This window comes from Convolutriloba macropyga, chromosome 1 (assembly GCF_964194025.1).
Source record: "Convolutriloba macropyga chromosome 1, txConMacr16.3, whole genome shotgun sequence".
NCBI lineage: Eukaryota > Metazoa > Xenacoelomorpha > Acoela > Convolutidae > Convolutriloba > Convolutriloba macropyga.
The window spans coordinates 42,157,104-42,176,658 of NC_134468.1; the positions used below are offsets into that span (position 1 = coordinate 42,157,104).

At 33.1% G+C, this 19,555-nt stretch overlaps 1 protein-coding gene across 1 annotated transcript; it reads left to right on the top strand.

Moving 5' to 3' along the window:
* The first annotated feature begins 243 nt into the window (after positions 1 to 243).
* On the top strand, positions 244 to 14,927 carry LOC142349167 (uncharacterized). The gene is made up of 2 exons (XM_075400584.1): positions 244 to 418; positions 14,588 to 14,927. The coding sequence occupies exons 1-2, from the start codon at positions 280 to 282 to the stop codon at positions 14,836 to 14,838; spliced, it is 390 nt and encodes a 129-aa protein (XP_075256699.1). The 5' UTR covers positions 244 to 279; the 3' UTR covers positions 14,839 to 14,927.
* Positions 14,928 to 19,555: the final 4,628 nt, after the last annotated feature.

Below are 19,555 nucleotides of genomic sequence, written 5' to 3' on the forward strand. Positions count from 1 at the left end.
TCACAATTGAGCACGTTTTCGGCAAAATTTTCACCTACTTCGATTAAAATTCAGGAAAGTTTATCACCAACCCCCCCCCCCCGTTTTCGAACTTACTCTAAATGCCAGTGGTGACTCATATGGTTAAAAGTGAAAAGTTGAGGAGATTTTGCACTACTCGTGCGATTGATAAATTCAACCTCATTGTTAATCCTATGAACAAAGGAGACAGTTTCTGTTTTGTTTTCAATTCTACTGTGAAGACTCAACCTATTTGAAGACAGTTGGAACTCGACTGACATGTCAGAGGAAGAAAAGGAGGTGTCACGTGACTTGTTGAGGAGTAGTCACGCCATACTACTCTGCTTTGCACTCAATGACGTCATCTCAGTCGAAAATGTGCTCACTTCAGACTTCCCTCTTCTCATAGACCTCCTAGGTTACTTATCAATAAATATAAGCTGCATTACAGGTACTCGTTAACAATTAAGTCGGCAAGACGCACCCACAATAATAGAGGCTTCATAAAACTACCTATAATAAGTTGAGGAGGTGATAAACATTGACAGTAATTGCATGATCGAGAAACCGAACATGCCGACGATTTCTTACGTAGAAAACCAAACATACCGAACACTTCTTGCTTCGTTTTTGTTCGGTCGTCTCAACAAGGGAAAGGCATTTTACATGTGTTGAAAATAAAATCGAGGACCTTGTCTTTTATAGAGCCAAAGTAAAGGATAGTACTTTCACTTCCAACCAAAGTCGAGGACACGTAATTGAGTCGAGCCAAAATCTCTTCATTACAAATCTCTGTCGAGGACGTTTTTTATATAGGAGGAGGCCTCAACTAGGGTCTGCTCAAAAAGCATGACAGATACCAAAGCCTTCAACGTTGTTCAAAGACCAGCAACATAGGTTTTTTAACACCGAGCAAAAATATTAATTAAAGCTTCCTAACGATAGTCACATTATAATGAGTCTACTGATCAAAATCATAACAAAAGTTTTCAATTTCATCCAAGGTTGCGAGAGAAAACACAAGTATGGTCAGTAAGATAATTGTTCCGACCCACTTTAGTGGGGGAGGAACTATATACTCAAATCAGTTTTTCTTGTTCAGACAATTTTGACCGATAGATATAATAATCGTAGAGAGTTGTGAGCGGTATCATTAGAAAGCCCCTCCAGCTTTGAATATGGAACTTAACAGATTTTTTATTAATTTTCGCTTTTTATAGGGAGTTATCGCGGTTTAGATTTTTCTTAGACGTAATTGAGCTGTTTTTAGTCAGATTTTTGGTATTTCTGACAAATTTTCGTCAATTTTGCTGAAATATAATAAAATTGTTAACTGCACTGTAATGGATTTTATCTCATAAGATAAACAAACGTCGCTTTATTGTTCAATCCCAGCTTTTTGGCTAGAATTAATGCTAAATTTTTCAAAAATCATACTTTATACGTCAAAAATGGGACCAAATTTGCATTTTTAGCCAAATTGTTTTAAATTTGCTGACAGTAGACTTCTTAAAACTGCGGCAATATTCTTCTAACGCTCCAAAAAGAGTTAGTTGTACTCCTGCTGGCTTCTGGAATTCTGGAATTTTACTTTTGGATATTTTTTGCAAATTTAAACTCGATAATTATACAAAATGCTTTATTTAGTTTTGAAAAATTGAAAAATTTTGTTTAAAAAAGATCTATTTCTTAACCATTTGCACAATTGAGTATTTTTTTAAACGCCCAGTAAAATCTGGGCTGATCTTGATCTCACGATGAACCCTTACGATAAAAAAAATTTGAAGTTTACCAGATTTTTTTGGGGCGCGACATTTTTCCGCTATATAGATGTTTTTTATGTAGTTTACCGACAAGAATTTCAAATCAAGACTAAGTTAATGATGGTAGCTACAATTTACAAGACAAGGCCATAGGAGATTTTTGTATGGTTTCAGTGTTAAGCTTATGTTATTTATGGCTCTGACCAATTGTTTTCGTAAATATTAAAGGGACTTCTTGAGATTTGCTTTCCAAACAAAGTCGAGGACACGTAATTGAGTCGAGCCAAAATCTCTTCATTACAAATTTCTGTGAGGACATTTTTATATAGGTTGAGGCCTCAACTAGGATCTGCTCAAAAAACATGACAGATACCGAAGCCTTCAACGTTGTTCAAAGACCTGCAACATAGGTTATTTAACACCGAGCAAAAATATTAATAAAAGCTTCCTAACGATAGTCACAATATAATGAGTCTACTGATCAACATCTCAACAAATGTTTTCAATGTCATCCAAATTTGCGAGAGAAAACACAAGTATGATGAGTATGACAATTGTTGCGACCCACTTTAATGGGAGAAGAACTATATGTTCGAATCGGTTTTTCCAGTTCAGTTTTGACCGATGGATATGATAATTGTAGAGAGTTGTGATCGCTATCATTAGAAAGCCCGTCCAGCTTAGAATATGGAATTAAAAAGATTTTTTCTTATTAATATTCGCTTTTCATAGGGAGTTATCGAGGTTTAGATTTTTATTAAACGTAATTCAGCTGTTTTTTTCAGATTTTCGGTATTTCTGACAAATTTTTGTCAATTTTGCTAAAATACGATAAAATTGTTAACTGTATTGTTATTTATTTTATTTCATAAGGTAGGCGAACGTTGCTTAATTGTTCAACCCGAGCTTTCTGTCTAGAATTTATGCTAAGTTTTTCAAAATTCAGAATTTATTCGTCAAAAATGGGACCATATTTGGATTTTTAGCCAACTTGTTTTTTATTTGCCGACAGTAGATACCTTAAAACTGCGGCCATGATCATCTAACGCTCCAAAAAAAAACTAGTTGTACTCCTGCTGGCTTCAGGAAATCTGGAAGTGTAATTTTGACAGTTTTTTTTGCAAATTTAAACTCGATAATTATTCAAAATGCATTATTTAGTTTTGACGAACGGAAAAATTTTGTTCAAAAAAGATCTATTCTGCAAGCACTTGAACAATTGAGTATTTTTTTAACCACCCAGCAGTATCTGAGCTCATCTTGCTCTCACCATGGATCCTTACGATAAAAAATTTTTTAATTCATTAGATTTTTTTGGGGCGCGACATTTTTCCGCTATGTAGATGTTTTTTTATGTAAATTACCGACAAGAAATACAAATCAAGACTAAGTTAGTGACAGCTACTATTTTAAAAAACGAGGCCTTACGAGATTATTGTATGGTTTTAGAGTTAAAATTATGTTTTTTCATGTCTCTGACCAATTGTTTTCGTAAAAATTATCGGGACTTCTTGAGTTTTGCTTTCATTTGTTAAATTTTGTAGCCCTACGACTTATTGTCCCCAATCAAAGATCCAGTTAGCTTTTTAGGAGGTATAAATTAGCCTGGAAATTTTTTTCAGTTGTTATCGAATGTCTGCTACGACTTTCAATAGTTTTATTTTAAGAAAACATCAGTGAATTTTCGAATTTTGCCACTATTTTATCTTATTTCTCTCAACTTTGGGCGCAGTCTCAGTAACAAAAAAGAGATACCCAATTCCTGTTAGTAATAATTTAAGGTCTGCAACGGTTTTCTTTTCAACTAATGTTTTTTTTGTTGTTTTGATACTACGCGTTTTCAATTTTTTTTAAAGCATAATTGCATATTGTATGAGTACATTTTGATTCCTCGTCGAATTACCACATCATTGACAAGTCCAATTGAAAAAAAAGCATAATAGAGAAAGTGCATAGCTTGCAAGAAGGCGTATCTGGATCTGTTAAAAATTTTTTCTGAATAGTTTACGCTTTTTGGCCTGAGACAGTTAACTCGCAAAATTTTAATTTTTTTTTAGTTTTTGCCTATATTGGTCTTTTCGAGATGTGGTACGCCATTAACCTGATAACCATAGGTCTAATTGCTTCCCCAATTCACATAAATTAACCTATTTGAAGAATTAGGCTTATAGTTGTTTTTATAATGACTTTAAAATTAAATTTAAAAAAAAAGACTTTCTTTCAACGGTCTCTTTTTTGCATTCATGTTCGTCACCATGTAAGTGAATCTCACTGATTAAAAGTCTCTAATATTTTTGTTGATTAAAACATTTTTGGCACTAGTTTATACGTTGTGACTGACTGTTTCGACCAATTAATTTCCAAAAAATTTTTGAGATTTCTATACTGTTCAATTTTTAGGTTTTTTTGTCATGTCTACGTTGTCTATTTTAAAGGAAGTTTTGTTGATGTTACGATGCGGAGAAAGTGATGATTTACTGTTCCTGAGGGATAGTAATATGAAGAGTGTGATGTCGTAAAGTTGTTTGAGTATGGCTTCTTTATGCTTTTGTTGTTATTTGTGGGGTCGTGATTTAGTTTCATTTTTAACAGGCCCAATTGGCTAACTGATGTGCTGCAACTTAATTCATCGCTTCCCCATTTCCAGTGAGCTTAATCATTATAACGGTTCTAGCTTCAAACATTTGTTTCTCGAGTTTTTATAAAATGTTAGAATGTTTTATTTATTTGTACATTTGAAAGGATTTTCGTTTTATTTATAATTTAAAACAATAACCGTAGATCTCATTGGCTTGGAAATTTTGCACAATGGAACATTGGATAAATACAACTCAATTCTCTCCATGGTAGATATAAATGAACGTTTTAGTGTTTTCAGTTGATATCTAATGACAAAAATAACTGTGAAATTAATTGTTTTCAAAAAAAGAAACGTATTTTTGAACTTCGCACCTCTTTGCTTTTGTCGACCCGTTGGCCATCGCATTGAGGACAGGTCCCATATCCTTTCTTATGAAGTATAGGTTAAATTGTTATATTAGATTTTATCTGAGGCGATTTTGATTTTGTTATGATTCCTTTAATTATAAACATCGAGTTTTTGTAGTAAATAAAGATTTTTGCTTGATTTTTTATTGTCCTTTTTAGTAGTCCTATTATCAACAAAATTCATCGGCCCTCTCGCGTGGGACTATTGTGTTCCATTGGTTGTTTAGTGGACGATATGTATGTTCTGAAAGGTTTTTATCTCTTTGTGGGCTATTGAGTCAAGAATGTGGATGAGCGGTGTCGGAACATTTTGCGCGTACGCACATTACCGAGCCTCCTTGTTGTTTAAGAAAATCTTTTGCGTTACTCTATGAATTAAAATGAAAACGCCAAATTTGTCATACGTATTCCCCTCCAAACTGGGAAAATTGGAATCTGAAATCTTCGGAGCCCATTTTTGTAAGGTGGAACTGTATTTGTTTACAATCCAATTATTGGATTGTATTGGTGCTCTGTCTTTTTTTTTATAATTGTGAGATGTTTTCACACTTTTGCATGACTTTGAGCTTTCAGAACGGGATAAACAGGTAAAGCTCAGCGGGCATCAACTTTCATTAGAGGCCCTTAGACGTTTTCAATAGTCTTTCAATTGCTTAGAGTGGCGAAGCTAATGGGAAGGCCGTAATTCAAGGTTAAAAGGTCATTTTTAGGAGTTTTCGAGCCCAAAATTTTCCATTTTTTTGCATTTTTCGCCATTTTTCGAATTTTTTTTGTTGGACCAGTCTAAAATTGAGGTGTTTAAACGTTGATAGAGGTCTTTTCCGAGGCATAATTTTTTTCTATGACCGTTTTAAGAGCTATATGTTTTGGTACTCCAAATATAAACACGCTATTTTATACTAATTTTTACAATTTAAAAAAATTAATAAGTTTTTTTAAAAACTCTTTTGTCATTTTTTGAGATTTTTCAGCCCTAGGTTTCAAGAAACCTGCTTCAGAGTTTGATAATAGGTTACTGCATAGTTTCTAGTGTTAATGGAATGGTTTTTGAACATTTTAACGTCACGAGTTTTTTCAATTTTTTGATAAAACTTGCCAGATTTTTTGAAAGTTTTTGTCAATTTTTTAGGTTTCTCAATCATCAAAGGCCAAAGAATTTCCTCTACGGTTTAATACTAGTTTACTGCATAGTTTCTAGTGGCAAAGAATAAGTAACTGCATATTTTTCTAGAGGTAATGGATTGGTTATCGTTTATGAGCCAGTGAAACCATTTAAAGTTTGAAAAAATACTTTATAGTTTCTGGAGAAAATGAAACAGTTCTGAAGATGCGAATATCACGAATTTTAGCATTTTTTTGTTAAAAGTTTTAATTGTTTTTTACTTCTAAAATTTTTTGCCATTTCTGAGTTTAACTATCTTTACTGGCCAACAAAATTTTTTACGTCATGCATGTGGGTTATATGACAGAACACCGCAGACCAAAAAATTGCTTTGAGCATCTTATTGCCGCAAAATTTAGAAACTTGTTTTTTAATTCTGTACTAGTCAGTTTTTTTGAAGCGTTCGTCAAATTTCACGAGTTTATCTACCTTTAGTGGAGTCTCTTTCATGTCTTGTGCGTGAGCAAATGATTATATTGAATTGTATCATATTTGGCCTTCATGATTAAAGCTTCAAGAGTTTTATCCATGATTATTTTCTTATATAATTTGTTTGATAATTTCAGTTTCTCAACTTTGAGATTGTCTTTTTGCTGGGATTGTTCAATTGACCTGCTGGTCAGGTTCTCATTAGTTCTCAGTATTTCGTTCAATTCTTTGGATTGTATTTCAGGACCTGTTCTGCTATGTTTTTTTTTTGGGGGGGGGATTAGTAAAGTGTTTTGATTAAGAGCAGATGTTCAAACTAATCTCGTACAGTGAAATCAAATAAAGAAAAACTTTGATTATTAGAGTTTATGGCTCACCAGTATAAAAAAATTAACATAAAATTTCATAAGTTTTTTGGAAACTTTAAGAAAACTTTTTTTCACTTACCTGTATTTTAGAGGTGCTCCTGGAATTGATCTTTTCCCGTCTTTGAATGTATCTATAAATTGAAAAACTAAGACTGAGAAACTACTCAAATGAAAAACGGACGTTTGGAAAGAAAAAAAATTTCTTTTCTTTGTCAGTTTAGATAATTATTAATAAAATTTCCTTTTTCTTTTAAAAAAACTTACTTAAAACAAGGAACAGACCTCAAATTAAATTTTACTGAAAACCAATTTCCTCAGCGCTACTGAATGGGAGTGAAAAAGAACAGCCTTTAATGTTGTTGCATGTTAAAAATAATTAAAGAAAGAGTGTAAAAGCCGTCAGGAGTTTTTAAAAATCAGAATTAATAGATAATTCTGCAAATTGTTGCTTTGCATATGTTCAATACTAAAATTGTGTTTCATAAATCCAACTGGTGGCAACACATCTGCATAGAAAAAAAACGAATTTGTCCATTATGCTCTGAAATATCTGAATTGAGCGAATTTTTTGTATAAACTCCAAAACGCTCAGTTTGTTTTTTAGTTTAATTTTTTCTTGCAATTTCCTCCAGAAATCCACAACTAATTTCCCGATAAACCCAAGAATCAAATGAACGGGGATGAATGAAGATCAAATGCGAGAAAAAAATGTCACAGATTTGATTTTGTTTGGTGCTGACGGCGAGATTGGTAATTTTATTTTGTGTGTTTGTGTGTGCTTGTGTTGGTGTATGTTCGTGTTTGCTTTGTGTGGAATGTGTTTGTAAGACAGAGCAAAGAAGACACAGTTAGTGTGAGAGTTAAGCCTTTCAATGTTAGATACCAGTAAAAGTAGAGGAAAAACAACTATCAGAAATCATGAACTATCCTGCATCAGGAGATAACACACATTTTCGAAAATTTTCGAATCCCCCTAAAATTTTGGTTTCAGTTTCACAATTACTATTAAAATTGCATCAAGAAGTACAAACTCAGTTTATCAGAGATAACATTTGGGCAATATCAAGGTGACGCACATTGAGAATAGTTCAGATGCAAAAAAAATTTTAAATGAAAGATTTTGGGGAGATTTGCATTTGCTCTCTTTGCTCTCTTTAATTCTCTCTGTGTATGCAGAAAATGAGTCAGATTGAGCGAGTTCCGTTAAATGTTGAACACACGTTAGAAGCCGATTGCAAAAATGTCAGAAATGATGAGAAATTAGAAAATTAAAAACATTTGCTACAAATTGCGGCTTTCAAAATATCCCAAACCAAAACTGGATGTGTTTAATTTTTGATGATAACAGGTTTTGAAAAATTTTAAAATTTATTGGCCCATTTATATTCATGAAACATTAAAAATGTCAAAATAATTTGAAGAACTTTATAAAAATCATTTCAAATATTAGCTTCAGTTTTACGATTACTAATTCGCGAAATCCTTGCCTAGCTTTCCAGAAAAACAACCAAAATATAATTGGTGACGAACTTAGCGTAAAAATCAGTTGCTAAGAATAATAATTATCAGAGGTTTGTATTTTGTATGTTTGCGCGCATGTGTGGGTCTAGGCACGTGTGTGCGTGTGTATAATGAGATTGGTATGTGTGTGAGACAGAGAGAAGGAGAAAAATTTTGACAGAGATAGTTCCTTTAATGGTAGAAACAAGTAGATTTAGAGTGCAAAACCCTTTAGTTTCAGTTTAATCTAAAGTATTCTGACCGACAGGCTTGCGTCTCGATTGATCAGTTCTTCTAAAACAGTCTAGCAATAGGCTTGACACCACCTCTTCTGTTAGCTGACTGCACACAATTTGGTGCCACATTTGGTGAATTTGTTCCAAGTAAACCTGTTGTCACCTCTGCGTCGTAAACTTAAAGATCTGTATTATCCCGCGTCTTTTATTGCGATCGTTTAGTTTTGGTAGCTGGATTAACTTGAATCTATCTTGGTACTTCTTTCTTCTGATCTCTACAACCATGCGTGTTGCTCACTGTCGAACATTGTCTATTCGTGCTACATATTGTTTCAAAAAAAGACATCAGATATTGTTCACATAATAAAGGTGTGGTCAAGCAAGTGCCTTGCACCACTGAACAAATTTCTTTTTCCTTAGCTAAGACCTTGTTGACTATCGGTGGACTAAATTGAAAGATTGTTAAGATTTTCTTGGAGTAATTTTTTATAGTTTTCTCCTGTTATTGATCAGTATATTTTAGTATCATTTGGGAAATGGTATTCCTGTGACTGTGCAGTCTAGTATTGAGTTTATGTATATGACAAAAAGTATAGGTAAAAAACTGACCCTTGAGGAATGCCACTTCGGACTGGTTTCCAGTTGGAGTAGGTCCCATTTAACGCCCCTCTTTGCAGCCTTTGTGTGAGAGAACTTTTTATCACGCCCAATGTTTTGCATTCTAGTGTTCCAAGTAGGCGACCGTATGGCACAGTATCAATGGTTTTCTTCAAGTCAGGATACATAATGTCTACTTCATGTCTCTTGTCAAGTGCTTTGGTCAAGTGGTTCATGGGTTGTCACTAACTGCAGAGACGTCAATCTTCCTATCATGAATTCAAATTGCAGTAATCCTAGGATATTGTATTTATTTAGATAATCCATTAGGCTCCACCGGATGAATATTGCCATGATTTGACTGGATATAGATGTTACGCTCACCAGTCTGAAATTTTCAGGGTCTTTTTGGCACTCTTATTATATTTTCTTATATATAGGGCTAATGTTAGATCTTTTCCAATCATTGAGCTGATCTTTTGTATCCAACGGTAAGTGAAAGAGTTCCTTTAGAAAAAGAGATGCAACGGTTAGAACTTCAAGCAGTATCCCCGAATTTATACTGTTCGGTGTAGCTAATTTTTAAGTTATCAATTTTTTTTTCTTTCAGTACTTCAATTTCGTTGACTCCAATGTCGTCGGCTAAGCAGCATTTGCTCTCAACATTATTATCCAACGATCCTTGTGGTTACCTGTTAAATACTGATGAGAGAAAATCACACAGTAGTTCTGGCTTCTCTTTGTCTGTTTCTGTGTTTTGTCCCTCCTGATTTTCCAGACAAAGTACTGCTTCCCCTGTTTTTGTTCTCTGGTTTATATAACTCCAGAATACTTTTGGCTTCAACTTTGCTCAAGTAGAACTTTTGTTTTCGATCAATTGACAACGTTGCCGAGCTGTCCTGTGCACCTGTTTCTCACGTAATCACGGCTCTATATAGTAAATATGATCTAATCTGTTTTTTTGCCTTTATAGTGTCCAAGGTTTTAGCATGTACTGGAAACCTGATTTATTTCCCTATATTCATCTTCTCTTTTGGTACAATGTCCACGGTTAGACGGTTGAATACAGTTTTGAACGTTTCCCAGCACTTGTGGGGTCTTCTTGCCTGTGAAGGCATGATTTCTCTAGCGATTTGATATCGCATTTCATGTTAATCGCCTTTCCGGAACTTTTTTCTTGGTTTCACAGCAGAGTCTAACTCAATAGGGCTTTTAGTCTATATTAGTCGGTAGGCGTTCTGACCCAGTAGGGCACAATATTCTGTGTTACTGGGGTAAGTGTTAGGTCTGTGAACAGCAAATCAAGAAATGATGGTAGGCTTTGTTTCTTGCTCTTGTCAGTTTTTTTTTGTTTTGGATTCCTTTTAAAAAATTAGAAAAATTATTTTTTTAGTGAAAAATTCCATTTTTGAAAAGCTCCAAAATCGACACTTTGTGTTTTTATAGTTTCGCTTGATTTACAAACTTTTTCGAAAAAAGTTACAGTTCAAACTTTATTGTCAACATCATAGTTACCGATACATTTACCTCATAAAATTGATACCTTTTGTTAAAAAAACACAAAGAAGCCCTAAATGAACAGTGACGAACCTTGAGTTTTAAAAACTTTTGTTGTTGGGTTTATTTTTTTGTATCCGTGTTTGTGTTCAAAATGTATGGTGCATGTGTTTTTATAGTTTTTTTGTTTCTGTGTTTCGTATTGTATTTATTTTTCTAGAATGGGGTAAAAAGTTTTCGCTTTTGTCTGCCAAAAAAACGGCATATTTTTTGGTTCGGTTATTGGACTTTCTCCAATGCATATAAAATTCTTCCGGATACTCTCAATGGTTACTATGACAGAGTTTAAAAGTTGTTTTTGAAACGTTGAGAGGTATGTTGGAACAATCTGTGCTACGCACAGACTCGCACTCGCTATCTTGTTAGAAATAAATTTTGCCTACCCGGGCCGAGGTGTCAACGCTAAAGAAAGTAAAATTATGTAAGATTGGCGTTGAATGCGTTGAATTTATGTAAGATCTACGCCTGAGCGTAGATCTTACATAAATTCAACGCATTCAACTCTAATCTTACATAATTTTGCGTTGAATTTTGGCGTAGGTCCTACAAATTTAGCGTTGAAATTTAGTGTAGATCTTACATAATTAGCGTTGAAATTAGCGTTGATCTTACATAAATTCAAGGCATTCAACGCTAATCTTACATAATTTTGCGTCGAATTTTGGCGTAGATCTTACATATTTAGCGTTGAATTTTAGCGTTGGTCTTACATAAATTCAACGCATTCAACGCTAATCTTACATAAATTTGCGTTGAATTTTGGCGTAGATCTTACATATTTAGCATTGATTTTAGCGTTGATCTTACAGAGATTCAGCGCATTCAACGCTAATCTTACATAATTTTGCGTTGAACTTTGGCGTAGATCTTACATATTTAGCGTTGAATTTTAGCGTAGATCTTACATGTTTAGCGTTGATTTTAGCGTTGATCTTACATAAATTCAAGGCATTCAACGCAAAAATATGTAAGATCTACGCTAAATTCAACGCTAATTATGTAAGATCTACGCTAAATTCAACGCTAAATATATAAGATCTACGCTAAATTCAACGCTAAATAGGTAAGATCAGCGGCAACTAGCGTTGACAAGTCGGAATATTCACCGCAATTGTCTTACATAATTTTGCGTTGGTTGCGTTGAATTTTTGTCTTCAAAATCAACGCATTCAACGCAAAATTATGTACGAAAATTGCGGTGAATTTTCCGACTTGTCAACGCTAGTTGCCGCTGATCTTACATAATCTTGGCCAAAATCCTCGGCCCGGGTAGCTGTAATCTTCCTTGATCTTTACGGGTTGTTGAAACACGCAAACTGTATCCAATATTATACAATATTGCTCAAACTATCAGAAAGATACCTCAAGTCTATATAGCCCCATAAGTCTATATAGGACCCATAATACCAACTTTACCAATTTTAGTCAATACTTTACTCCATTGTGTTAAATAATGGAAAGATTACATCGCGAAATCATCCCTCAGCCAATTGTACATGGCCTTGGTTGGCATATTTTGGGAATTGAATATTTTGAAAATGGGTAAAAGGTCATGTGACCAAAAAAAAATTACTCCATCTCAAAAACTTTTCTTTTTTTACTTCTTTTTTGCACTCATTTCTGCTGCATGAAGAAGAGTCTGAGTTGTCTCGCCAAAAATTGCTAACGCACATTCATGCTTTTAAGAAAATGCACCTCAACGTTCAACCAAAAGATCGATATATACTTTCTACAGATTAGAATATTTGTTTGAAATGCTTTATACATTCTATGGCGCAATTATCTCACATATTAGAAAGAATTTGCAAATAAAACATTGATTTTGGCGTCATTTTCAAGCAAAAGTGCATTAAATGTCTTTTTTTATCTTGAATCTATTGCTTTTTTGTTTGAACTTTGATCGAAACGGGCCGTACGAATAGGCCGATGTTTTTTTGGCCGAATTGCCAACATTTGAAGCTTAACTCAACGGTAAATTTGGTCTATCTTTAAGTAAAATACAATATGCTATTGAGTGAAAACACAATCATATCGCATATCAAAAAGAAAAACAAACTACCACTGAAAATGCCTAAGTATTATTTGCATGTCCAAAAAAAGTTAAAATTCTACTAAGTTTAACATTAATTTCATAGAGCAATTTAGAAGTTTTAATCAAAAAAACATTTTAAACATTGCTTAATTTTATGATTGTGATTGATATGTTTTGTCATTTAGAAAGGGAGCCAACGCTAAGTCAGTATCAGTACTTGGCAAGAATAATTGCAAGTCTTTTTTTTCGAAACATGGAAATTACTCAGACTATAACCCTAAGGTTAGATATCTACATGCTCTAAAATGTTAAATAAATTAATCAGCATTGTTATTAATATAGTAGTCTTCAAATTGTGGCTGTTCGTTTTTATAGGTAAAAATAGGATTTGAAGGCTCCTATTTGTCTATTAACGGGTACTTTCCTGTGTTGATCGAGCAAAAACTCGGTTAAAACATTTTTAAAGCAAGTTTTACTGTTAAAAGTTCTTATTGAAGAGGGCAATTTGTTCCATTTTTGAACGCTTTTCAAGAATAAAGATTTGTTACTCCACTTCGTTTTCGTTTTCTTTTTTATAATAATTTGATTTGTTCTGTTGTTCTGTCTGGCGTTATGGCGACTAGTAAACATTAGTATGGCGAATAGTAAATTTTCGGATGTTTCCCATTGTTTTATATCTGTCTGTAGCTTCATTAGGCTAACTTTTGAGATAAACAATTCGGCTGGCAGGATACGATCCTTAATGAGAAAATCAATGGAGTGGTCAATTTTTTGACGAAAATAACAAACTTTTATTCCCCAGTTAATTTGCCTGTTTATGCGGTTTATGTTTTTCACTGTAGGAGTTTGGAGGAATCCTCCACTGAAAGAAAGATGAGAGAGTACAACTGACTTGAAAACATCAATTTTTACTTTCAAAGGTATTTGATTTCTTACAAGATACAAAGAACGAATTGCATCAGCCATTTTGCTTAAAACTGAATTAAGGTGATTTTCAAAACTTAAGTTTGAATCAATTTGTACTCCCAGATAACGACATGCATGAGCTGGTTTGATAACTTCGCCTTTAAAAGAAATTTCTGGATCCGAATTAGTATGATCTGTAAAGAATAACATCTCTGTTTTATCGGCATTTAATGTGAGTTGATTCTCAGTCAGGTATTTGTCTGTTTGTTCTAATATTTTTTCAATTTTTTGGGGAATATTTTCATTACGTTCAAATTGCATATAATACTAGTGTCATCCGCAAATTGAACAACATCATTTTCACCTTCCAGCTTTTCTGAAAAATCGTTGACATATAACAGAAAAATAAGAGGTCCTAACACAGTTCCTTGTGGAACACCATGATTAATAGTTAATTTATCTGATAAGTCAATACCCGGTTTTACGCATTGTGTTCGATTTTCGAGAAAAGATTTGAGAAGTAAAATTGTTGATTGAGAGAGGTTGAAATTTTCAGCTTTCTTGAGAAAAATCTCATGTGAAATTGAATTGAAAGCTTTTGCAAGATCTAAGAACACAGCACCTGTGTCGTTATCTTGCATATTTCCTATTATTTTTTCAATAAAGTAAAGGACAGCATCAGTAGACGACTTTCGAGATTGGAAACCGAATTGTTTTTTGTTCAAGAGCGCAAATTTTTCAAGATATTCTAATAACTGATTAAGTAAAAGCCTTTCAAAAACTTTTGCAAAAGTTGGTGTTACAGAAATTGGACGATAATTAGTTAAAACAGAAACATCTCCTTTTTTGAAAATTGGTGTGATGTGTGCATCCTTAAGAATTGTTGGAAAAACTTTCTCTTGAATACAATCGTTAAATATATTCTGATTCAGAACGATGATCATGTCGCTTTTTTTACTCTTTTCAGTGTTGTGCAGGTCTTGATCAAGACTTGCAATTCTAAATGATCATTATATTTAGTGATATATTTTTGATGTGGAATATTCTAGAAGGGAGAGAAGTGCCTGTAATACTGTTGGGGCTCAAATCAGACTGCAGACGTGAATGCCCGCAAAAGATCAGTAGGATAGGGGAGAAAGTGGCAAGACAGATTGGCGCCTACTCATACCTTGAGTGCTCCGCTGTTTCAACTGAAAATGTGTATACTGTACCTGAGGTCGTAATAGCCGCGTGGGAACACGCACAATTCAATAGTAACAACAAATCGAAAAAACAATTTAAACATTGCTCAATTTTATGATTATGATTGATAGGTTTTGTCATTCAATCGTTCAATTTTATGATTGCGATTGATGTTTTGTCATTCAATCGCATTTTAACAAAGTTAAGTTTCTCCAAAGCTGCGTTTTGAAAAAAAAAGTTTTAAAATGTATAATTGATACAGGTTATACAGCATGCTGAGGTAAAATTTACAACGTTGTATAAAACCACGACGTTTTTGCAGATAAAAAACCACACTACATTTAAGTCGATAATACCAATGAACGGTTTTAAATCCGAGCATACCGAAGCTTTCTTGTTCTGACCCCTCTTGAGGGGAGGAGGAGCTATATACTCAAATGGGTTTTTTTGTTCAGACAATTTTGGCCGATCGATATATTCATCGTAGAGAGTTGATACTAGCATCATTAGAAAGCTTGTCCAGCGTAGAATACGGAATTAAACAGATTTTCTTATTTTCGATTCTTACAGGGAGTTATCGAGGTTTAAACTTTTGAGAAAATAGAGTGAATTCTGTTAATTTTATTCACATTTTTTGGAATTTTTGACTAAAGTTTTGCCAATTTCGCAAAAATATAAGTTTTTCAAAAAAGTGTCATTGATTTTTTTCTTAAAGATGAAAATATTGTCGGCTGTTTTTTTCTAATTTCTTTGTCCAAAATTTTGACTAAATATTTCACAAAATTCAGACTCTTCCATCAAAAAAAGCACGAAATAAGTTTTTTTTAGTCCACTTTGATTAAATTTGCAGGAAGTAAACACCCAAACACCACTAACGAAATCTTTGTAGACTTAAAAGGGCGCTATTTCTACTTCAATTTCCGTTGAGAGTGCTCTCTAAATAAAATTTTGCCGTTTTTCTGCTATTTTTATTCATTGATTATCAATAACTCAGCATTTATTTTTGATTTTTTAACTAACAAAATTTCTATATCTGTGAGATTCAAAAAATTGAATGTTCTTAATGGACGAAGTGAATTAGCTGGGCTAGTTTTAGGATAATCTTGGATTGTTACAATCCAAAAATAATTCGGATTGTAATCAGTGGGTGTTTTTTTTTGAAAAAATTCGATATTTTTATATTAATTAAATAACAGAACACTTCAAAACAAAACCCTCTAGTGATAGATCCAATTGAATTCCTAATTAGCTCCAAATCAATTCATCTAGTTTCTTGGTTGAAAGCTTACATTCGTTTTGACTTTTAAATTTATTTGATTTTTTAATGAAAAAACGGCTTTCTGAATTTTGCTATTTTTCTCTTAATTTGGTCAATATGTAGTGTCAGCAATAAAAAATGGTTCTTCTTTCCACTGAATTTAAATTCAGTTTTTATTGGGGTTTTAGACCTTAAGCTATAGTGTTCTAGTCATGATACTACTAGATTGGCGTTCAAAGTAAAATACAGTTGATAATATTGAATTATTTAGAGATGTAGATTATGGTTTTTTACGGCTTCGACAATACTTTCTCGAATAATTTAATTGAATTTTTTAATTTTGTCTTTCACTGTCGTTTTTACTTTGTCTTTTTAGTCGAATGAAATTTCCTGTACATTGACCCGGTCTCATTGGCTTTTCATGCAAGAATAGATGAGCTGTTATTCTGATATTAGAAGATAGCCTATGGCTTTCGTGACAATGAAAACATTTGTTTTCCAAAGTAAAAAAGAACTTTGACTTCGTAATTTTTATTCCATTTATTGTCTGTTTGTTACCTAGTGTCGTTAATTACAGGCCACATATGGCCATTCTGTTGTAATGAGAAGGTGTAGAAAGGGACTGTTGTCACAAAATCTAATGTTTTTATAGAATCCGTTATGACTTTACTTTTTTTTATTTTTAGGTATTGGCCACTTTTTAACGTTTTTTCCGTTTTCTCATATTATTACATTATTGAGAGTTCAGATACTACAATGTTTGCGTTTCAAATGAGGCACAATTGAAAAGTCTTGAACGGGATAGATTTTTTGTTTTAACGGCTTCGACAGCCTTTTCTCGAAGAATTTAATTGAGTTTTTTACAATTGTCTTTAATTGTCGTTTTTAGTTTGTCCGTTAGTCGCATGAAATTGCATGGATAAAAAAGGTCTTGTTGACATTTCATGAAAGAATATATGAGCTTTTGCTCTGATTTGAGTAGATAACTGATGGCTTTCATGTATTCGAAAACAATTGTTTTCTAAAATAAAAAAACTTTTTTAACGTCGTTTAACTTCGCAGCTTTGTTCTTTTTTGTCTATTTTTTAAATAGTCTCGTTAGCTACTGGTCAAATCTGACATTTTTTGTGGAGGAAGTTGCAAGTGTACAAAATCTAATGTTTTTTAACGAATTGGTTATGAGCTTACTGGCTTTGACACGTGTTTTTCGCAAAAAAAAAAGTAAACTAATTTTTGATTTTTGTCATATTTGATTTTCTTTTTGTAGACGTAAGAGATATTCTTGATTATTGCGTGTCTCAAAGGCCACTCTTGGAAGAATGAATGAACCTATTTAATTATTTTCATTTTGTAAATAATGGCTTTCATTTCTTTGGAAATAATTTTTTTTTCGAAAAAAACAAGTATTTCATAATTTCGCATTTTTTTCTTTCTTGTCTACTTGTTACCTAGTTTCATTAATGAGAGGTCACATATTACGTTATCGGTGTTTGAAGAAAGTGCAATCAAACACATTTCGAGGTCCAATGTGTGGCTTTACAGTTTCGAAAAAGTTTTCTGGCGATTTTTAATTGAGTTTTTGTTCGTTGTCTATTTTTTTGTTCTTTTGTAGCGGCATTAAAAATTGAAAACCGGCAGCTCTTAACTCCGTTCTATTGAAGCAATGGTAATTGTAAACCTATGGATATATTAGTTGATTTCTAATGATTTCTTTATTTTGAAAATTATTGTTTTTTGAAATTAAAAAAGCGAATTTTCCAACTTTGGTGTTTTTGTTCTTTATTTTCTAATTGTTACCAAGCCTTATATGGACTGGTCCCATATCTGCTCTCGTGAATTACAAGTTATTTTGCTTAGTTTCAGTTTTCTCTGACGCTATTTTGACTTTGTTATTAAGCTTTGTTTTTTAAAACGGACATAGGTTTTTTGATGTAATTAATGTTTGTTGTTGTTGTTGTTGTTTGATTTTGCTGCTCATCTTGACTCGCTTCTTAATATTGGCATATCTCATCAATATAATGTATCGTTTCTAAATCCACTGAGTTATTTGCTTTGGACGCTATCTTTTCGTTCATACACCATTTTTTTGAAAAATAACTGAATTTTTGGGTTTTTCTATCGGTTCCTCATTTGGTAGACAATTATGCCAAAATTGTGGATGAGCGGGGTCGGAACCTTATGTTCAATCGCACATTACCGAGCCTCCTTGTTACATTGTAAAACCAAACAAACAATGACTTCTCTTTTTTTGTCGTTATTGTGGTTGGTCATGTGATCTAGGCCCAGAATTAATTGATGCTGAAGATAATTGTGAGTTCTCATTTCGCCACGACCTCTTACGTAGAGAATTTTAAGCTAATAATTTGGACACTTTTAATTCATCTAGGTTCAAAAAAATTTCAAGATGAGTGCCAAACTTGTGAGAAGCAGACAAACTGTGAGGGAAGCTCACAAATAATCAGTTTGTTTTTATTATTGATGTAGGTGAGAATCTCGTTTTTTGGCCTATGTTCAAAATCAACAATAGCCATTTAGCTAATTTTTGTTAAAAACGCAGAATAGTGAATTGGCTCAATTTCTTTCCGTTTTCCCCGGGGAAAAGCGAGAGCAGTTTTTTTGTGATTTAAAAATGGTAAAAATTTTTCCTCGCTGGAAAAAGTGGAAAGCACTACTGTCTCAGTTCGAATCGGAAAATTGGAAATTCAGAAAATTGGCAAATTTTACTCCGGGGTTAAGGTTTCGGGGGAAAAGGTTTCCTGTTGTTTTCACGGGAAGAGAGCCAAAACGCTTTAGCAGCTGAGCAAATTTGAGTCTATTTTGGCCTCAGACATCTTCTTCACTTTTCAAATGAACAATTTTAGCATAGTAAAAGAATAAGAAAAGAAATCTTTGACAAAATAAAAAGTATCAATGAAAAATGAAACATTAGTTTTCAGATTGAAAACTGAACTTTAAGGAATGCGATAATATACCTATATTAAGAGCAATATGGGCAAATTATATGAACGTTTCATTTTTCTCTTTCAACTTTCATTTATCAACTTTCCATTATCTCTTTCATTTTCACCTTTTCAATTTTCACTTGAAAGTGGCTCGGATATAATTGTGTCTCATTCAGATAGACTCACTTATTGAGTTGCCTTAGACAACTGAAGTAGCTGAAGGCGGAACGTAGAGCAGAAAGTTGGAATGAAAACGCTCAGAAATTCTCCATCAATACAACAACCTTCTTTAATCATGCTAATTGGCGCGTAAACTCAGTAGAATTTCATTTGTTGCGTTACTTAATTTTAGAAGAAAATTAAAATTTTGTATCGTAATTATATTAAAAATAAAAACCTTTGATTGAGAGAATGAGAATTGTTGGAACATTTTTAATAGTGTTTTGACGTAAGTCAGTTTTAATTGGTCGTCCCCGCGAAATGTTAAATGATGTCATTTAGTCTTCCCTGTGAAGTAATTATATGTTCTAGGAAAAGTGCGCTGAAACTGAAATTTTTTAGAGGCAGCACTACATATATTTCTGGAAACACATTTTCTTTCATTCTTCTGTTTTTTGTAAGCAACGCCAGGCTGA